Genomic DNA, 21,132 nt, shown 5'->3' with positions numbered 1-21,132 from the left:
GAAATTATAAAAGAAGTTTGAGCCTCAAAATCTCTTTATGTTAGACTTACTGCGGAATGTAATATGCTCTTTGAATCCTCTCTTTGAACCTTTGTAAAATGATATTTTAGCCCTTCAAAGCCTACCATACTTTTAATTTTCAACTTGAAATTAGTTCAGTTCTTTAACATAAGATGATTGTTACGATAATAGCTGCGTAAGCGTTCGAGTAGCAGTGCGGCAGCGTACATGCTTTATATTCGTTAGGTCTTGGTTTCGAATCCCGGTGCTAGAAAATTATTTTTCAGCCATATTTTTCGAATTCTTCGGCAGTTTCCATTTTCCGGTACATTATTCGTATTTATTGTTCACATAAAATAATTAACTATTAATAGTATACTATAATAACTCAAAGATTCTATTGATTCAATTCAAATTTTGAATCGATTAGTACTATTCGATTCGATTACTACTCGCATAACCTTAACTATCATTATTCATAAATTAGGTGTTACCTTTTTTGATCTTACAGTAAAACATTTATTTCTAAATAATTATTTGTAGATTTCTTTAATTTCAAATTTTTTCGATCATTGTAGCCGTTCCTAATTCATGGTACCGTTATTTTCTTTTTCTTTACCGATTGTACGTGATTCGAGGAGAATCTTTCTCACTTTACAAATTTAGGATCTGGAGGCTAATTTTACTCTTCAAAATTAATATGATTTGAACCTAAATTTGGTAAAAGCGGACATATTTACCAAGGTTAGGTTCAAATCACTATTTCGATGTACAGATCATCATAATCGAGAAAGATGATTTCAGCCTCTTAGCCCTCGTTTATGATTTGGAGGCTCAAACCACTTTTTTAATTTTGACTCGGGTTATATGACAAGGGATGAAACAAGATGATTTTAGACTAGGGTGAAGCTGGCTGTTCGAGCCATAGGAAATTCGTTGGAAATTTTTCCAATAGTTACATTTGCAATAGATATTTAGACAACTCTCAGAACATTTCCGTTGTAAGTTAAAAACTTACCCTCAGATTTATGGCATATGCCCAAATTCGCACTGAAAAAAAAAGAAAAGGACCTGATGGCTTATTAAAAATTTCTTAATTCATATCTCTTTTTTGCCATTCAATTTATTTCAATTGGTCCTTCTATAAAAACATAAAAAACGCCTCAAGAGTATCGATTACAACCTAACGATATTCGACGAATCCTCTCTGCTTTATGAGCAATCGCGTTTGTGTTTTCCGGCAACGTATAGTTTAGACTTCCGATTCCAATCACAGAGCTATGAGCTCACTTTATGCTGCGCCGACAGCTTCGGAAACAACGTTGAACTCTTCCGCAGCTTGTGAAGTAGAATAAAAAAAAAAAAAAAAAAAAAAAAAAATTATGGAAGCACCTCGACTTTAGTGTTTCTCAACATCCTATGATTAAAAAATCAAGGATAAAAGTAGTAAAGTCAAAATGATAAATAGAAAACGTGATCTGTAGAAAATAATATGTTTCTTCAACTTGAACTATTTTTATTTTAGAGTAATACGATTGTAAGAATATTTTTCTGTAAATTTATCCAAACTTAACCACATGGAATACTGATTGATTGCCCATAAAAAAATGATTCTCCAACCTGAGCGGTCTAGGAAATAATTATCGATATCGTTAGAAATTCAAACTTGATAGTCTGAATATTTAATAAATCAATTTCAATCTCTATTTCGATTAGTTCTATTGATTACCATTGAATATGATGAATATTTGAAAATTATTTTGTTTTGATATCACTCAAAATTTTTGAATTTTGAGATTTCTTATTGAAGAAAACGGGAGTAATCTGGAAGAGTTTTAATTTAATTACAATTTTTTCAACAATTATTTTTGGGCATGAATTCAAAAATATGTTTATATACTAAACTGCATATACTATGCGTTGATAGCAACATTTTATTTCTGCTAATAAAGTAGGGGCTTTCTAAAAATTGAAGTTATTGTTTTCAGTTGAATTTTGGAAAACCTAGTTTTGAAAAAATGTCATTTTTAGATCTAAGGTAAATATTTCAACTATTTTAAAAATTATGCTAGAAGGTACAAGCTTATCTATGATATGTGTGTGTGAACTTCCAGTAACTTTTTGATGAATGAATCAACTTCTATGGTTTTCGCGGTACTCGTCGACTTTTCTGTAAATTTCCAATTATTCGATCGAATAGACTCTGAGATAATTCAAAAATACGAATAAAAAATCTAATTCATATAAATCGGTTCATTCAACAAAAAGTTATAAGAAGATTATACGCATACTCTCTGAAAATAGTCAGAATGTCTTATTAGAACCTCGAAACGGCGACATCAGACGGTAGTTAAAAATCTGGAAAACGGTTGATCCTGTTAGTCAGCCCAAACACTTGACACTTTTTTCAAGATCAATTTTTCAAACTTTTTTTTTTCTCCACAACTTCTGTCGGGGTTTGATTTTACCAGGCCTCTAATCAGATTTCGGTAATACGTGACAGCATATTAAAATACTACAACCATTTATTGCAGGGTGATACTTTTTTCGTAGTGACACCTACCTAAAAAATCATAAAAATTATTCAGAAGCACTTCACTCATTCACTCAAGAACATGAGGAGATGTATAAATAGACAAAAACAAATTAAGCCAAAGAACTTATTTTTATTAATTTATTTGAAATTAAAATCTTTTTTCAGTAGTTGTCGCGTCTCCTGTACTGCGACGTACATATTAACAATATTCCATCAATCAATGATGTTTTATAATTTTTTTTTTTTTTTCAATCAATATATCTAATAAATCTTTACAAATAAGAATTGTAGAACATACAATGCGTATGTAAAATATATATCTACATTCTTATAACATTTGATCACTAAGTTTATTCATATTGATGTTTATATTAATATATTTTATAATACCATACTAAATTACATTTTTAAACCTCGACAATTTTTGAGCAGTCAGTTAAATTTACTAAACTATCTATTCTTGATGAAAAGTACTAATCCTAAAAATATGTAAACTTCAACATTAGTTTTGGTATCACTGTCAACCAATGAATCATTTGTTAATTTCGGTAAAAATGATAATGTTCTATTTTTTTTTTTTTTAGTTTTCAACAAGAATAATAGTATAATCTGTGTTCATTATTATTTAAACTTTCCTACGATACTATGAATTTCATAAGATGTGTACTATAACGTCGAATCGATTAAGAGAAGAATATGAAATTATCTAATTCTATGAGCCATAAACGCATTATTAAATACAGAAAGATTGTGACTAAAAATATGACTTGTGCACTTAATCGATAAAAAAGAATTCCATCCGTGGCTAATTCCTAAAGGATTCTTACACACAAACAAACTTCCTGACGAATCCGAATTACGGTAATTTATTGTATTTTGCCGTAATTTACGGTAAAATACAGTTTTTCTAAAGCTAATTTGCTGTCACTCACGGCAATTAACGGCATTTCCCAGCATTATACAGTAATATACAGTGAATTACGATAAAAGTTCGGCAAGTTACCGTAATTTACGGCATTTTCACCGTAAGCACTGTATGTTTTTTTATTTTTACAGTTTTTATAGTGCAATACTTCACTTTACGGTAAAATATCGCAGGCTTGTCGCAATTCTGCGGTAAATTACCGTTTTCGAACTGCGAATTTGCCGTAAAGATACCGAACTTTTGCTGTAAAGTATTGTACGTGTACCGTAAATTACGTTAAAATCCTATAATTCATCCATATGTCGTGAGTTACGGCAAATGCCAGTAATTACCGTCATTCGGGTCTGCCAGGGTGGTATGTAAAAAATTTTTTGTGTGAAAATGGTCTCTAAGGACATTACACGATACCCTCGGTGTGAATTAACAGTTTGAAATTTTTCGGTGTGAATCATCAGGTGGTGTAATTTTAACACGGTGTGAATGTTATCTTTCATACCTTACGGTGTTATTGCCTCAAAACTCAGATATTGTCTGATCATATGATCTAGAGTTAAAAGTGACCCAATAAATAATTTAACATTAATTTCAAAAATTCACAATTAATTTTCTTCAATAATGATTAAAAACAAAAACATAATTAATAACTGAATCAATATAAAAAAATAATGTCAAGTATATTTAATTAAAGATTACTCATTACAAGTAACATTGCATTCATTAATCCAATGTAAATTAAATACAAACTACAACAATTTATATACATAAATTATTAACATAAATACTTTTGTTAAAAATCATATTAATTAAAAATTAGAACATAAAATAGAAATTTCTGTAAAAGAATTTTTCATCATTATCTCGTCCGAATAACAAGTTATTTTTATTATTTTGTTTTTCATTTTGTCTATAAAAATACCATTTACATCGTTGGTGTGATCGTTCTAATTCACGAGGTCAAAAATTTACCACCGTGCGTCTTGTAACTATGACACCGGCCACGTTGAAAATTTTCACACCAAATCATTCACACCACACGTTGGACTGAATTGTTCACAGTGCCCTCAAGAGACGATTATATGCAGATAATTTTTAAATAAAAATTACCCATAAAATTTGGTACTGTGAGGACATCTAGCCAGTAACTAAATTTTTACTGTGTTGTAAGTAGAAATTGCACTTCATTTACATGCTATCAAGTAGTATAATTTACAACGTGCATGGGAAAATTTACATATTTACCACATGTCCTCACAGTATCGAAATTTTTGGATAATTTTTACTAAAAATTTCTCTGCGTGTATCAACTTGAATATGAATTTGTGATTAATATTTTATAAGGATATTGATGTTAATGATTCTGTTATAATTCCCTTATCAAATATTAATCAAAAATTAATGCTCAAACCCATAATCGTCCCATAAGATAAATTTTTATACAACAGAATCGATCACGAATTTATCATAAACTTCCCTTCACAGGGGCTTATAGTCAGATAAAAAAAGTAGCACACTTACAGCCATATGCCTTCAGCTAGAGTGAGAATTATGTACATGTATATATATATATATTTTATTGTATGTTATACATACATATTTTTTGTAGCTTTTGAAATACCACATTACTGTTTCTCGCGAAAAACCAATCATATATAGCCATATATTTTTATGATCATACATGTCCATATATAAATCATATATAACCATGCATGTAATTTTTAGAAGAAATTAATTTTTTTTTGCCCTGCTAACACGGCAGTTAGACTTTGCATCTAATTGACCCAGGCTATTTTGACTATTTATTAATAAACCTTCGTGTGTGTGCGTGTGTAAACCAATTTTTGTTTATGGCTTTTTTTAGCGAATTGGATTTTTTTTTGGTCCAAGCTTTTTTCAGAATTTTTTTTTTTTTTTTACGTAGAATTGAATATATGATTGATTTTTCGCGGGTTTTTTTTTAAACAGAGGCTTCTGATTCTGTGAGATTATAACATTTTACCAAAAAACGTAAATACTCTTAATAACTCTTATTCTATAAAAATTCTTTCAAAAATATGTTTCAACAGTTAATATAAAATTATAAATTTCAATAACAAATGTTTTTTTACAGCTTATATAAAGATACTATCTTCCAAAATCAACCATCATTAAGTATGCACTAATAATGAATGTCTGCTTTCAAAATGTGCAAAATTTATATACAACAATTCTTACAAGGCAAGTCAGAACTTTCAATTTATTTTTATAATTACGGAGTTTTGGATCGTAACTTATACATAAAATTCAAACATGTCTTATTAAGCTTGAGGAAATTAATTACCCTCAGAAAAAACTCCGATTAAATCCGATTAAATTTGAGTGAAATTCAGTCGGAATTCTATCGGATCAAAATATTCAATCAGAGTTGCTTAGGACTTTGCCAACTATCTGATTAAATTCCAATCGGATCCAATCGGAAAAAATATGGATTATTTCCCGATAAATTCCGATTAACTTTAATTAAAATATTTTAATCCGATTTTGTCGGATACAATTAGAAAGTAATCATTTTCTATAAATCGTTTTTCTGATTGAACTTTCCAATAAAAAGTCAATCGTAAATTTTCGAATAAATCCGATTAGAATTTTTCAATCGGATTTTTTTCCGGATAAAATATTGTGTTCCAATATAAGACTTTTGCTGAAGAGATTCAATATTAATAATGATAAACAAATATTGATATCCAACTTCGAATTAAATTGAGTTATATATGATATAATTTTCAATAGAAAAATTTGCATCGAGGTGATCCACTCAAATTCACTTATAATTTATTTTTTTCAATTTTTTTTTTTATGGTAATAAAATTTTAATTGAACCTTCTCCGAAATTTGGTTTTCAGGATAAAGTGAACGTACTAATCTTATGAATTATTATGGAAATTTCAAAAACCGGCTATTAGTATTCAATATTTTCGATAATATGTTTAGTGGGATTCAATTTTTTCAGTTTTGCGTGAACCCAAGTCTTAAGAATTTCAGTTTTTATTCTTGGTTTATTTGAATTTTCAAAAAGTTATCAAGGTACGTTTATGAAAATTTGAAAATTTTACATCTGTTAGCATAATTAAATAGGCTTATTAAATGCAAAAAATAAACAATTTATTTTTTCATTGTGAAATTTTTCTCAACACAGACTTTTAAAATTAAAAAATTTATCAAATTTTCCAAATTATGCTTACACTAAATCTTTTCACTTTTATCAACAATAATAGTAAGAAAAAATAGTCTCTTTCATCTCAACAAAAAACCAAAATTCAGAAAAAAAATCGTACATGGTAAGAAATATTTTGCGGATAATACTATGTCAGTATGGGCTCGAACGCCACACTGTATGGTATCGAAGATTTTTATACGTTGTAACATTGTGTGCATAGATGATTCGGTCATTGCAGGAATAGTAACACTGGCGATAGATGTCGCGGACGTCACAATATCAGTATGGCCGTCAGGTCCATACTGCGTTGCCGTATCCACAATGCTTCTGGCGGATAAACCTAATCTTATGACATCTATATAGTTTTGGCGGTAATACAATAGTATGCATTGATTGACATGGCAAAAATTATGGCGGGAAAAACTTGTAGCATTATACCCTCGGCATTGCAGTATGGGTCTCACGGCCATACTGTTTCACCGTGCTTGCTATACATCCGTGTAAGCAATACAATAGCACCAGTATTATACAGTATAGTAAATAACGCCATACTTCGAGACTTGTTACAAAGCTGTCTTGGAATATTTCACATACTATTTTAGAGACCATACCAGCATGGTGTTAAACGCCATGCATTTCTTACCGTGTAATTGGTATCACGGAGTCAAAAATTAAAATACCAAAATTTTGTATTACAATTGTCGATACTATCTTATTTGAAATACTTGTCATTTCTTTCAATATATAACCTCAAATAAATAATCATCTGAAAATTTACTCATTTAGTTGTAATTCTTGGAATCTTATTTACGATTTCTTTTATTATTATCATACATCTAAAAATATTAAATACTAATCATCGGCAGATTACGGAAAAATATTCAGTATCACTGTTTACTTTTTGCTATGTGACATCAGTTATGATTTTTAAAAAAATCTAGACATAACATGTTCGTTTCGTTCACCTTCATTTTTTTAAAAATTCCGCTACTATCTCAGTCGAACAATCGGCAACCGAATAAAAATAGTCACAGAAGTGACGAAAAACGATACGACATCTGGTCATCAACTTTTTAGAAGAGAATATAGATTTAATTATTTATGTAAGATCTGTTATTAAATCTAAACGAAGGTACTATATTTGGATTTCTTTTTATTAAAAACTAATGAGTCTGTAAATTTTTTGAAATATGAGACTTTCAAATATTTGTTTAACCACTTAATTATTAGGTTCATTATTAATCTGTACAATATTAATTACTTTAAAGCACTTTCAATTTACTCGTTTATTTCGTAAATGGTGAGCAGTATTTCCTTTTGATTCTACACGCAGAGAATTTTATAGTAAAAAGTACCAAAAATTTTAGAAAACGATATTTTTAAAAATTATACTATTTGTTTCAGTAATTTTTAATTTTATTTTATTAAAATATATTCGATAAGATAAGTATTTTTACCATGCCACATCGTAATATTTCTGACTATAGTTATTGATTATAATCAAAAAATATAGTACTTCATTTCAATATTGACAAAATATATATATATATAACTACAAAAATTAGTACCAGGTGCAATAGAAAATTTATTAATTTAAAATTAAAAATTACAAAGTTTTTGATACTTTGTACTACGCAGAATGGTTATTATCAAAAATCTTTCAAATTCCAGTTTGTTCAAATATATTCGGCTATCTTTGCCCATTCAAGAACTGATAGATTAGAATAAATTACGTAACGTATTCATGAGAACACTGCAAAAAATTGGTTCTGTAACATTTAAATCGAAGACATTTCAACCGCGACATTTCAACCGAACGACAGTTCAAACTAGCGACATTACAACTGAAAACGATGAAACCAAACAATATTCAAACATTTAAACGAAAACTTATAAATTTTAACATGTACAGTATCATATAAAAACGACAAAATATTCGCGACAACACATATGCTGGAAATCGTACTGTGCCCTTTTTTCACATATTTTGGGTGGGTATTATTTTGGAAATAGGTTAACACATATGATTGGAACAGCACAATACCCGTTTATTAAAAACCATGAATTATTTTTTCTTCGGATATCTCATCGCGGATATTTTGTCGCTAGGTTGAACTATCGTTCGGTTGAAGTGTTGCGGTTGAACTGTTCGCGGTTTAATAGTCGCGGCACCAAAAAATTTTAGGTGTGAAAATGGTCTCTAAAGATTTTACACGTTAAACTCGGTTTCAATAAGGGTGTGAAACATTAAGTGGTGTACTTTTAATACGGTGTGTTATCTTTCACACCATTTAGTATTATCAGCCCAAAACAGACATTATACTGAGAGAACAATTTATTCAAATCAGATAAGATTTGTTACATGTAAATAAATCCCAAATTTGAATGGATCCAATCAGTATTTATTTAAGACAAGGATATGGTTTTTTTGAATGAAATAATAATATGTTCAAAGTTAACAAATCTGTACTTGGATGGTGGCACTGTAGCGTCACCAGTCGTAGTGTAATTTTTTTTAACCACGATTTGTTAACGATAAACAAATATATATTTAAATGAACTAAATGATTTTATTCAGTCAAATAAATTGTTCTCTCAGTGTATCGAATCATATGATATGTAGTGAAAAATGACCCAATAACTATTTTCAATATTAAAATTAATTAATTTAATGGTAACTTCAAAAATTACCCACTAACTTTCTTTACCAATGCTTAAAAAAAAATACAATTAATAGCTCAACCAATTAAAAATACAATGTCAAGTATTTTCAATTGAAAAAATTACTCTTTACAAATAACATTGTATTTATTTATCAAATGTAAATTTATAGAAAACTAACAATTTATCTATACAAACCTTTGCCATTGCTATTTGTACGAATTTTGTATGGTATTTTATGGTTCGAACCAAATTAATTAACGATTCTATTAATATAAGTGTTTTTGTTCGAGATATCAATTAAAAATTAAAACTTAGAATGGAAAGTTTTATACAAGTATTTTTTACTACAACCTCTTCCGGACGAGAAGTTATTTTTATTATTTCGTTTTTCATTGTGTCTATCAAAGTAAAATACACACCGTTGGTGATGTAAGTGGTCTAACACACACGGCCAAAAAATTAACGCCAGCGTGTGTCGCATAACTTTTAGACCAGCGGTGTTGAAAATTTCCACATGAAATCATTCACACCACTCGGCAGATTCTGAATTTTTTGCAGTGTGAGTTTGCTTCTCTATGTAAAACTTCTTTTGAATTTTCTTTCGTATAATAATGGTTGATGTGTATTTGAATGCTTATAAAATTTTGGATAAATTTAGTATATAGACTGTTGTTATTAGTGTTAATGATGATCTTTACTATGTACATTGTAATTTCTGTTGGATGTATTTTAAAAATTTATGTTATCGGTAATTTTTATCATAATTCTATACTGTCCTCACGCTAATATCACTATAGCAATTTTCCTATAACTTTTTTGTCTGAAAAATACTGTAAAATTCTCTGAGTGTATAATTCGTCTTTCGTTATATAACTAATTAAAAAGTGTTGAAAAGTTTTTCAATAGTTATATTTAATTTTATGTACAACAATTATTATTACGTTCTTCATCATCAAGATATATCTCACGCAATTGCTTTTTACATGGCAAGTATATCATAGTATTTTCTGTTCGTTGTGGCCGATACAAAAGGGACGGTACGTACATATATTTTTTGAAAGTCTTAAGCGTCAATATGATTTCCGTCAACTTATAACAAATAAAACAGCCGATATTTGGAAGAAGCCTCAAAAGTAACGGTTGGTTCGATTTCCAATTAGTTACTTTATTACTTAGTTTTTATTGATATTTGACTGTACTATTCCTCAAAATCTTTCGATCCGATAATTATAATAATTATTCACAGTCTCATAACACTTGATCGTGTAATGAATCAATTATACATGCGAATAAGAGTCCACTAACGTAAGTGAGAACAAAAGCTGCTGGTTATGCCACTATATCCATTTCGGATGATGAATTTGATGGGGTAGGTACCAAGCTTCCAAGGGTATCTTCATCCGGAAGAGGATGACAGGCAGACTCAGGCGGACTTAGGGGTGGCAAATGTGGCGATGACAGCATCGGATCACCTCCATGAACAGGACCTCCCCCATCGTCTTCCATCAGATCTTCAAATTGTGCCAAGCTCAGTACTGACGTCTCTTCCGTCATGACATCTGGCATCTGCAACAATTTCTAATATATATAAGAACAAGTCAGCAATTACATTTTAATAAAAAAATAACGTGATAATAACTATCTTACTACTAAATTTATAATACCGATGGAGTTTCAATAATATTTCATATTTTGAGTTTAAATACACGAAGAGAATTTATCGTTAAATGTGATATTGCTAACCCTGAATAGTTCGGGCAAATACCATCAACTAGACTATTTAGATTGTTCTTTGTATCATAATAGTTTATAATGCAGTATGAAACTATTTTATCGCAAATTTGCAATAAGTTGATTATTTAAAAATAAAAAAAAACGTTTTCAAATTCGAAGTATAAGAGAATATTTTTGAGCTCAAAAAACTGAAAAAGGTGTTTGGAAAAAACGAATGTTGAAAATATTGTAATATTTAATATATTTTGGTAAAAAATACTGATGCAAATCAATACGTGCATTACTTTTACTATTCATCACTAAATTTACAGTAAAAATCACAAGATGCTAATTATTACTTTGTGATTATATGAAAAATTGCTAAATTGTTACTATTATTACTGATTCATGCTTATTCTTTATTAAAGGAGTAACAATTTTTATAAAGAGTATATTAATTTGTTACTAAATGTTGAGTAATACATTTTATTATGATAAAACGATTTTTATTCTATAAAAATATGCATTTAATACTGTACAGTATGCTAAAATTATCTGCCATGGAGAGAAATGTCAAGTAAATATGCCTATGCAGCACAGCAATAATTACATTACTCTATAGTTTGTAAAAGAGCGGCAGGACACAAACTATAGAGTAATGTAAAAATTACTGTGCTGCATAGGCATATTCACTTGATATTTTTTTCCGTGTGTTTTGTGATTTCTGTGAATCAGATGAATACTGAAGTATTTATATAGCAATTAAAAATTACTAAGGAGTTTGTAATTTTTTGAAAGCATATCGATAAAATTAACAATTGGTAGAGACAGGGTATACGAATATCTATTACAAAGTCGAAGAAGGACAGGATTCAGACGTCAAGTGATTTTTAAATATGAAAATTGACACCATCACTAATACATATGCAACAAATAATAACAATGATAGTAACAAAAAAAAAAGTTGAAAAACTAATAAAAGTATAGTTTTATTTAATTCTAATCATATAGTCAAGTAATCAACACAGAAAAAAATGATTGACAATAATTGTAGTTCAACTTCTAATTATTTATGTTATGTTCAATAACTAATGTCGTTTCAATCAGTTAAATTATGATTTTAATGTTTAAACTGCTATAATTAACAGTTAATCGTTGAAATATACTGCTTGACATTTAAAATTACTACTTAAACCTTAAAAAACTACAAGACACTTGTCAAAAAAAAATGCATCTGTTATTAATTTTTTAAATTCTACTCAGCAAAATTTACTGAGGTCCGGTCTAGGCGCGCTGTTGACGAGAATCTCAGTAATATTTACTAATATTTTTTTTCCGTGAAGTAATTTAAATTCATATTTTTAAATAAAGCTCCATGTATTTTCTTTTCCGTGTAGAGAAAAATGTTTTTAAACTCTGTGAGTTCAAAAACAACCATGAGTTTTAGATCTGGTCTGCAGAGTCTACCATTTTTCAGGTTTTTAATTTCAAAACCGTACAAATTATAAAGTTAAAAAAAGATTTAATTAAAAGAAAAAACTTAAAAATTCATTATTCTTACTTTTCTTCTGTCATTTTTATTCCTACAAATAGAATTGATAGCACCACTAGACGTAGAAGCCCAATGAAAGTCTGTTACGGGTAGACCATGAGTTTTCGCTTGAAGTTCCAGTTCCTGAACTCGTAGTTGAAGCCGACGATTTTGATGCTCTAGTTGCTTATGCCTCATTTCACACTGTTTCATTCGTGTCAACTCGTTTTTTAAAAGCTTAATGTACTCTACTGAAGATTTTAATATCGTTCCTTTGTTTGGTCTCACGTCTCTGACAATTTCATAATACCTACAAATAGAAACAAAACAGTGTTTTGATTGCTGATCTAATTAATTTCATGTGAATTTGATAAAAATTTCGGAAACTATTCCTTTTCAAAATACTCATATTGAATGAGATTATAGGAGTGTGCGAATCTTGTTCGAATCGAATATTACTCTTTGGTTCAAGTCAAATCGATCAATTCGAATTTTCGAATAATTCGTTTTTATCGATAAAACCGAAAGTTTTCGAATTATTCATAATTTTTCGTATTGCTCGATTCTAATCGAGAAAATTCTGATCAGCTTTTAAATATCAAATTTTTGTTTCATGGAGAGCTTAGTTTTTTAAAGTAACGAAAAGTAATTATTTCGTAGATTCGTGTCGGACTAAAAATCGAATTATTAGAAAAAATATTAAAATTTTAAGTTGTTTGAAAATAAATTTTGGGCTCGTTTGTAAAAATGTTCTAATCATCTGAAGCTTTATGAATGAATTGTAAAGTTTAAAGTGATTCGAAAACTTACGAATTATACGAAAATTTCCGAGTGATTCGATAACTCGTAAATATTTCGGACAGTTTTGAATAATTTGAAAAATTTGAATTATTCAGTTCGTAATTTTAAACTATTTGCACTCTGCTAATTTTTTTTATCGAGAATGATTTTCAAAGAAAATTTGATAATCGATTATTTGTTAATCCATTTTAATTTCGAGAATTCTCTACTACGACAGATAATTTTTCTACGAAATCGAAAAGCTCGAAAAGTCCTCGGAATATATTTTTTCTGTGGTTATATAAAAGAAAATCATTAATATCGTGCTGTGCGAGATGTTACGCATGAATTCAACATAAAATGATTTTGAACGTGATAAATGAAATTGTTGCGATTATTTATGGAATTGAATCGGTTATTAAAAATACAACTTAAATGTTTGACTTATTCACTTTTGAATTCTCGGAATTTTCTTCTTTTTTTTTCATCCCATTCATATTTTTGTGGGTTAATTTTTTTTATAACCTTATTCGAAACTAGAGGGAGAGAGAATACATTGGATCCACATAGTAGAGTAAATAGAAGATATTGAAGCTGTTTATAAGTTCTTGTGGTCATCGACACTGACTAATGAATCTCAACTCCCTGCAGCTAGATTGATAAATGGTCGATTTATGCGGGTGTGTTCCGTATGCTTGGGCTCGTTAGCACACGAGACTCCTATAGCCAACATACAGAGTAAATAACTACTGATGTAGAGTCAGCAAGAGATGCCTTCAAGCAGCATTGCATACTCAACGGGTTAGTAATTACGTTGAAGAGATAGGACAAGAACATAATGTATTTTGCTCAGTACTGAATTCTAGATGTAGTGTCAATGGAAATTATGTTTAGAAAGTTATATAAGCTTTATGTTTATGGGAAATTTTGATTTAAAATTGTAGACGATTTGTTCTACGCAGAAAAAAAAGAATTGTAATAAATCAAGTTCAATGATTAATAAGTATAACATACTCAGTAATCAATATTGATCAGAGCAGTGATATCATGATTTTAATAAATCATGCATGCTCATGTATGATCATGCAGAGCCATACTGCAAAAAATTTTTGGTGTAAACACGGTCGCCGAAAATTAAAAAAAAAAATAGTGTTCGGATCGACTTTAAGATATTGATATTAAAACGGTAATAACTAGAAAACAATGTGAAATTTTAAAAAACTTTATTCAAGATAATTTGTAGGAAATAAAATTGTCTGCAAAAAAGGTCCTATGACATTTTGTGATGAGTCTGACAGTTACGCTGGGAAAATAAAAAGATCTCGAAATTTACTATAAATTTGACTTCAAGCTTAAATAACTTTTGAACAGATGGATTGATAAAAAAATCATAAGAGACTTTTTTTGTAGAGCGCTAAATTTCCTACAAAATTATACCCTGGACTTATTAGTACAATACGTCATTACGGAAATATAAAATTCCAAACTTACAAATTTTTGTTCCCATGTTATTTAAATGGGAAATAGAAAATCGCAACCAGGGAGTACTTAATATTAATTTTAAGGGCTCAAATTTTAACTGGCGTCATCTTTTATCCTACTGAAACTTTTCAGTGGGTGTCCTTGATAAAAAAAAAATAGTTGTTTTATTTGAATCAGTCCAATATATATATGCATATAAACTTTTGCCATTGACTTTGTAAGAATGTTGTATGGTATTTTATGGTTCAAAGTTGATAAATTAACGGTTCTATTAACATAAATATTTTTGTTTGATATGATACTAATTAAGAATTAAAATTTTATTTTATTATTATCCCGTCAAATGATAAGTTATTTTTATAATTCTGTTTTTATTGTGTGTCTATTAAATTAACAATTACACCATTGGTGTGAACGTCCTAACTCACATGGCCAAAAATTTAACACCCTACATCGTGTAACTTCCACAAACGGTGTCGAAAATTATCATACCAAACCATTCACCCCGCGTGGCGGACTCTGAATTTTTTACTGTGTAATGTCATTTGCGGTATTGTATTGAAAAATACTTGATTTTATGGACGAATACCGTAAAGTCCGGTATTTTTGTACTTAATGCCGTAAATTATGGTATTTTTTGGTACAGTAAAGTAATTTTTTGAATGCCGTAACCTATAAGTTACCGCAACCCACGATATCTACCGTAATTTATGGTAATTTACCGTCGTTTGAATCTGCTAAGAAAGGAAACTTTTTTCTATTGCATTGACAAATAATTTTAGTTATGATGTGTACAAATGTAGTACTTTAAGTATAATTAAATTATTGTTATGCTGGCTATATATTTTTACCGAGAACGGCTACCTGAATACAAGAACTTACTGACAAAGCTTAGAAGGTCTTTTAGTGTTCTACTTTGCCTCGAGAGCACTTTATATAGTTTTTTAGCGCTGCAAGTCAAAGAGCCCCAGAGCGAGATCATTCAGTATAACTGATTAAGATTGAAATAACATGCTCAGATACATTGTGTGTGCATACAAGCATTCATATACAATCTCGCTATTTTTTTTCTGATTTCTCGGCAAAACATTCTGCGCACAAGCTTGAAGATAGTGTACAGTCGGGATATGATTCATCAATATATGTTAATGTATTTCCAGTTACATGAGAAAATTTAATGTACATTTTATTTAAAGCTTATCATAATAAAATATACTCACGGATCATTTGTTTTGGGTAATAGTGTACCAAGTTCTTTGATCCTATCGTTGATATTAAATCTTCGTCTTCTCTCAACTGTAAAATAAAGATTATGAAATAGTTTTTTGATTCATTTATAAATGCTAATATGCAGTTTTTTTAGTCAATCTATTTAACATTCATCATAGAGTGTCAAAAAGAATATTGATTATAAGGAAAGACGGAGAAAATGCGACAAGGAGGTGGCAAAATGGGGTAACCCAAAATTTTTATAAACAAAGCTTGTATTTTAAATATTTCAAAATCACTTTTGAAAATATAATTGAGCAGAAAATTTAATTGAATCAAACGTATTTAATCTCTAGAAATTTCTTTTTCACTTTTTTTAGGGAGTACCCTGTTCCCGTTCGGCATGAATGTCAGAAAGTCATCTTATTGGTATCATAAAGTTATTTTAAAAATTATGTTATCTTTCTGACATTCATGCTGAGTAGGTTACTTGACTAAATATCACATTTATAATATCACATGTCAAAATATCAATAACATATGTACGTCAAGCATTACGTCAAAATGTTACATGATATTATGTCGTATGATATTATGACTGTGATATTTAGTCATGACACCGAGTACCCCATTTTGCCTGCAAAAAATGAAATTATATGTTCTTTATTCCTCGGTCAAAAGTACGTCCAGCATTAATTTCGCGGCAGAAAGTCTAAGATTCGTGCATTGGTAAAATTACAGGCATGCCACCCTAAGATTTTCTGACAATTTTAGATTATTTAGTCAAACAGACTCTGAGATATTCAAGAAATACCAAAAACAAAAAAAATTTCTTTCCGTTTTTTTCTTGGATATTTTGAAAACTGTCGCGAATAGTTCGGAAACTATCGAATAGATCAATTCTAAAATCTAATCAGCTCTAGAACTCAATACAAATATTCGATTGTTGCCAAGAACATCTCAATCGGATAATCCGTTCAAGGTATATTTTTCTTTTAAATTTAGTAAAACAAAATTATATTATATTATTACAGTTATACATGACCACATATTGCCAATTTCTATGTATAATCATTTTTCACAGATAGATTACGGTTTTTTTGGGTGACTTCGGTTTCTGAATTTGTGCCGAATTAAGTTTTCCTAATTATGCAGAGGATCAGAAGTGCGTTATTTTCGTGATGCGAGCCTTATGCGGTTGCCTCATTTGGCGTAAACTCGGAGTTCGGCATGCCTTATCCGGCGCTAATAAAAACAAACTGAAATTTTTAGTCAGGATGCCACCTCAAACATCAAAATCAGTTCAGTCATTCAAGAGAAACTGTTTTCGAAAGAATTAAAATTTTTTTTTTTAATTTTTTGAAATTTCTCAAAAACGACTAAATAAATCAATTCCAAAATCTGACCAGCATTCAATGAAACGCATCGATTGCCACCTTAACTGACTCAATCTATCAAATCGTTGGAGAAAAAATGCTAAAAAACGTTTTTTTTTTTTTTTTTTTCGAAATCAACGGTATACGATCGTATTTTCGAGCCCAAGGAGTTTAAAAATAGCGAGGTTTTGGGGCTGGCCTGTAGAGTCAACCGATAGACCGATTTTTTTATGCACGTTGAATATCATTAGAAAAAAAAACAACGATTTAACATATTTGGGTTCCGGAAAACTTAGTATTTCCTTAAGTACCACGTTTTGACCCTCTCCGCCCTCTCCTCCTCTGCCATATGCATGTATATTTATTTTTAATTTTTAAGTAAAGCTAACAATTACATTGGAATCTATGAAAATTCAATAAGTAGTTGGTACGTACATTCTGTGCACGTGTTGTTCTTCATACTTGTACTCAGTTCGAAAGAAAAAAAAAAAAAAAAAAAAAAAAAAGACAATGTGAGAGGAAAAAGAATGTACGTGCACCTCTACGTTAACTCGCTATCAATCTACAAGCTCGCAGAATAAACGTGAGATTTTGTAGAGCTATGGGACAGCAAATATTTTTGATCGATCGACAATTGCCAGATGAATATATCACAAGCATTTTCCCATTTCATCAATATGTACATTTGGTTATCTGCATGAATAAAAGTTACAGAGCAATGTTCACATCTCTGTATGATTTAAATTGATCTCCCGCTCAATTTCAACGTGTTTAAATTATTTTTGTACATCAAAAATATACTAAAAAGAATCATATAAATTTCATATGGAGATCCATTCTGATCATAAACATAATCGAAAAATATTTCTTTTCAATTTTTTTAACGGAAAGTTAAAGATAATATTTTCTGAAAATTATTAAAATTTTTTTTTTAAATTCACATTCTATTAAAAACAGTAACTTTGAAGAGTTTGAATCTTTTGTTTACTCGTTTAAATTATCAGTATTTAAAAACAATAAATTATTTATATAATTTACATTTTTGTTATATTTTTTTCTTGACAAAAAAAAAATCCGACGTTTTTGACAGCTCGACTCTTCTTCTTTCTTGTTCAAGTTTTCAATTAAAAAATTCTTAATGATCCTATTTTCCGTTGAACCTGAAAACTCCGTTATCTTCAACTGTTTTGCGGGAAGCACGCTACGTCTCTCTACTATCGTTCCGTCAAGAATCTCTCTTCTACTTTTTTCGTTGAAATTCTGATTGGTTGCTTAGATTAATTAATACTTAACAAATTTTCTGCGCGCTAGATCAAAAAACGCCCCAATACTTTTTGTTTTAACATTGTATTCTCTATTCACTCTTAATTTATGTCTGTTACTTTTGGGACACCCTGTATAAGTGATCAATAGACAGGGTGCTCTACACGCACGCCGGTCGGCCGGGTGATTTACAACCACGCGGTCCAGTTATACTTTATCCGTTAATACTCTATTACATAATAACCAACTCTCTTATAACAATTTACTCAGTCAACTCAATTAAACTAAATGTAACTCAACAAATTCAGTCAATTACCAAAGAGTACATCTGTACATGCCTGTGATAATACAATAAAATCGTCTATATATTTTTATAGCAGCAACATCTTTTAACGTTCGTAAATTCTAGGAATTGGTTTACAGTGATGACATTTAATGATAATTTTAAATGCTTAAAAAAAAAAAAACAATTTTCTCAGGCACCTATTTTTAGAGAATGTTTCTGACTCTATTATTCACCGATTTCAGACAATGCCATGCATTAACTGTATGTCACTTTTTAAAATTCTTCGAATCACGATTAATAAGTTTACTTCAAATTTCAAATGTTAAACCTTCTTAACTATTTAAATTTGAATTTCGGACTATCTACTTTTTTTGAACTGTTTGATTCAATTTTCCAATTGAATAACAGTATATTATATACTAAGAAAGGAAAATAAGACGTTTCAACCCGTGTGTGCACTGTAAAGAATTTTCAACACTACCGGTGTGAAAGTTACACGACGCATGGTGTTAAATTTTTTAGGTGTTACTTTAAAATAGGGGTGTGCGAATACTCGAAACTTCGAATTATTCGAGATATTCGAATAGTTCGAAAGGTTCGAATAATTCGGGAGATTCGAATAGTTCGGGAGATTCGAATAATTCGAAAGGTTCGAAAGGTTCAAATAGCTCGAAATAACTCCCTAAAAACATATAGAAAACAAAATTGTTTTTTATTTTCCGTCAAGTTATGACCTCTATAATATTTTTATCATATTTTAGGCCAATATGTGGGGTAAAATAGAGCACTTGAAAAAATTGTAACGAAAAAATTAATTAAATGGAAAATTATAAAAATAATTTTTTCGTTGCAATTTTTTTTTGAGTGGTCCATTTTACTCCACATGTTAGTCTAAAATGTGATAGAAATAGAGAGCATAACTTGACGGAAAAGGAAAAAAAAAATTTTACCTAATTTTTGAAGGGGGCACTCGTGCCCCAGGTTCCCCTAATAGTTTTTTGATTGAATAAAGCTATAAATACTAAATTTCTTAGATGCAATAATATTATTTACCGAAGATTCGGAAAAATTTCGAACTATTCGAATCTTTCGAACTATTCGATATTCGACTCGAATATCGAATTGAATCTAACTATTCGACTCGATTCGATTCGAACAAGATTCGCACAGCCCTACTTTAAAATCAACACAAAAAAAGTGTTTAAATTTTAACATAAATTTTGTGTTGACGTTTAACGCAAATAGTCTGTGTTAAAAAATAACACAAATATTGTGTGGACCGTTTCTAACACACAGATTGTGTTGATTTTAACACAACATTTTTTACAGTGTAGTTGATCATTTCTTGAAGTTGATATTCAATTATTTAATTTTAATGTTAACACACCGTGTTAAAAGTACACTACCTATTGTTTCACACCGTCAATTTACACTGAAATCACCGTTTCAAGTCCTCTTAGACCGTTTTTACATCAAAAATTTTGTACAATGTATAATAACCCGGGCCGAAGGCGAAGATGACAAACACGCGGATTAGAACGCTCTACCTTTCTCCGCGATGATTGTACAATTTTTTACCAGATTTGTATCTGAATTTTCTTTTCACCCCGATTTTTTAAAATCGAATTTTTATCAGATTTCGAAATTTCCTGGTCCTTCAGCTGTTCTACTCTCAATGGGCACTAAAGGTTCTGCGTGAGTGTGTGAGAACTCTTTATAACTTTTTAACTATTAAACTGATTTGAATGATTTCTGCGACAATTGTAAGAACTTGTCAGCCATTGACTTTATGTCTTGTGAATTATGGTAAGTAATAAAAATTTTATTTAAGGTTTTTATTTTTTTAGATCGAAAAATTTCGTATCAAATTTTTTCAGTTCGGTTTAACAAGTTATGAGATATCAAAGTTATAAAGTCGTATTAATTTTTACGTGCTTTCTAAATAGAAATAGAGTCAAGATACGAAACTGTCGCATGCGAATATCGAGAGCCTATATTCCAGAGAATCTATATTCTGCTGTCTTTTATCGAAATTCCGAGACTTGTTATGAAAAAAGAGATGCTCGATTTATTCAGCACACCTTATTATTTACATCTCAAGTGAAAAGATAAAAAAATTTTTAGAACGAACGTCAATTCCGCAGGTACTTAGTTTTATCTCAAGTTTTCTGTTC

General features: G+C 29.7%; 1 protein-coding gene across 2 annotated transcripts in view; it reads right to left on the bottom strand.

Moving 5' to 3' along the window:
- Positions 1-4,124: 4,124 nt before the first annotated feature.
- Positions 4,125-21,132, bottom strand: part of LOC103569707 (microphthalmia-associated transcription factor) — a 77,735-nt gene continuing 60,727 nt past the window's right edge. Inside the window, exons 5-7 of one of the 2 annotated variants that reach the window (XM_008547164.2) lie at positions 16,045-16,120; positions 12,593-12,872; positions 4,125-10,896 (exon numbers count right to left, since the gene is read on the bottom strand). In XM_008547164.2, coding sequence (XP_008545386.1) covers positions 10,648-10,896; positions 12,593-12,872; positions 16,045-16,120 — 605 coding nt within the window. In that variant the 3' untranslated portion in view covers positions 4,125-10,647. The remainder of the gene's footprint in view (positions 10,897-12,592; positions 12,873-16,044; positions 16,121-21,132) is intronic. The other variant, XM_008547165.2, reaches the window with a different exon arrangement.

Source organism: Microplitis demolitor, chromosome 3 (genome assembly GCF_026212275.2).
Source record: "Microplitis demolitor isolate Queensland-Clemson2020A chromosome 3, iyMicDemo2.1a, whole genome shotgun sequence".
In the NCBI taxonomy this organism is placed as follows: domain Eukaryota; kingdom Metazoa; phylum Arthropoda; class Insecta; order Hymenoptera; family Braconidae; genus Microplitis; species Microplitis demolitor.
Note: the sequence above shows the minus strand (reverse complement) of the source record. Positions and strands in the feature narration are given on the sequence as shown.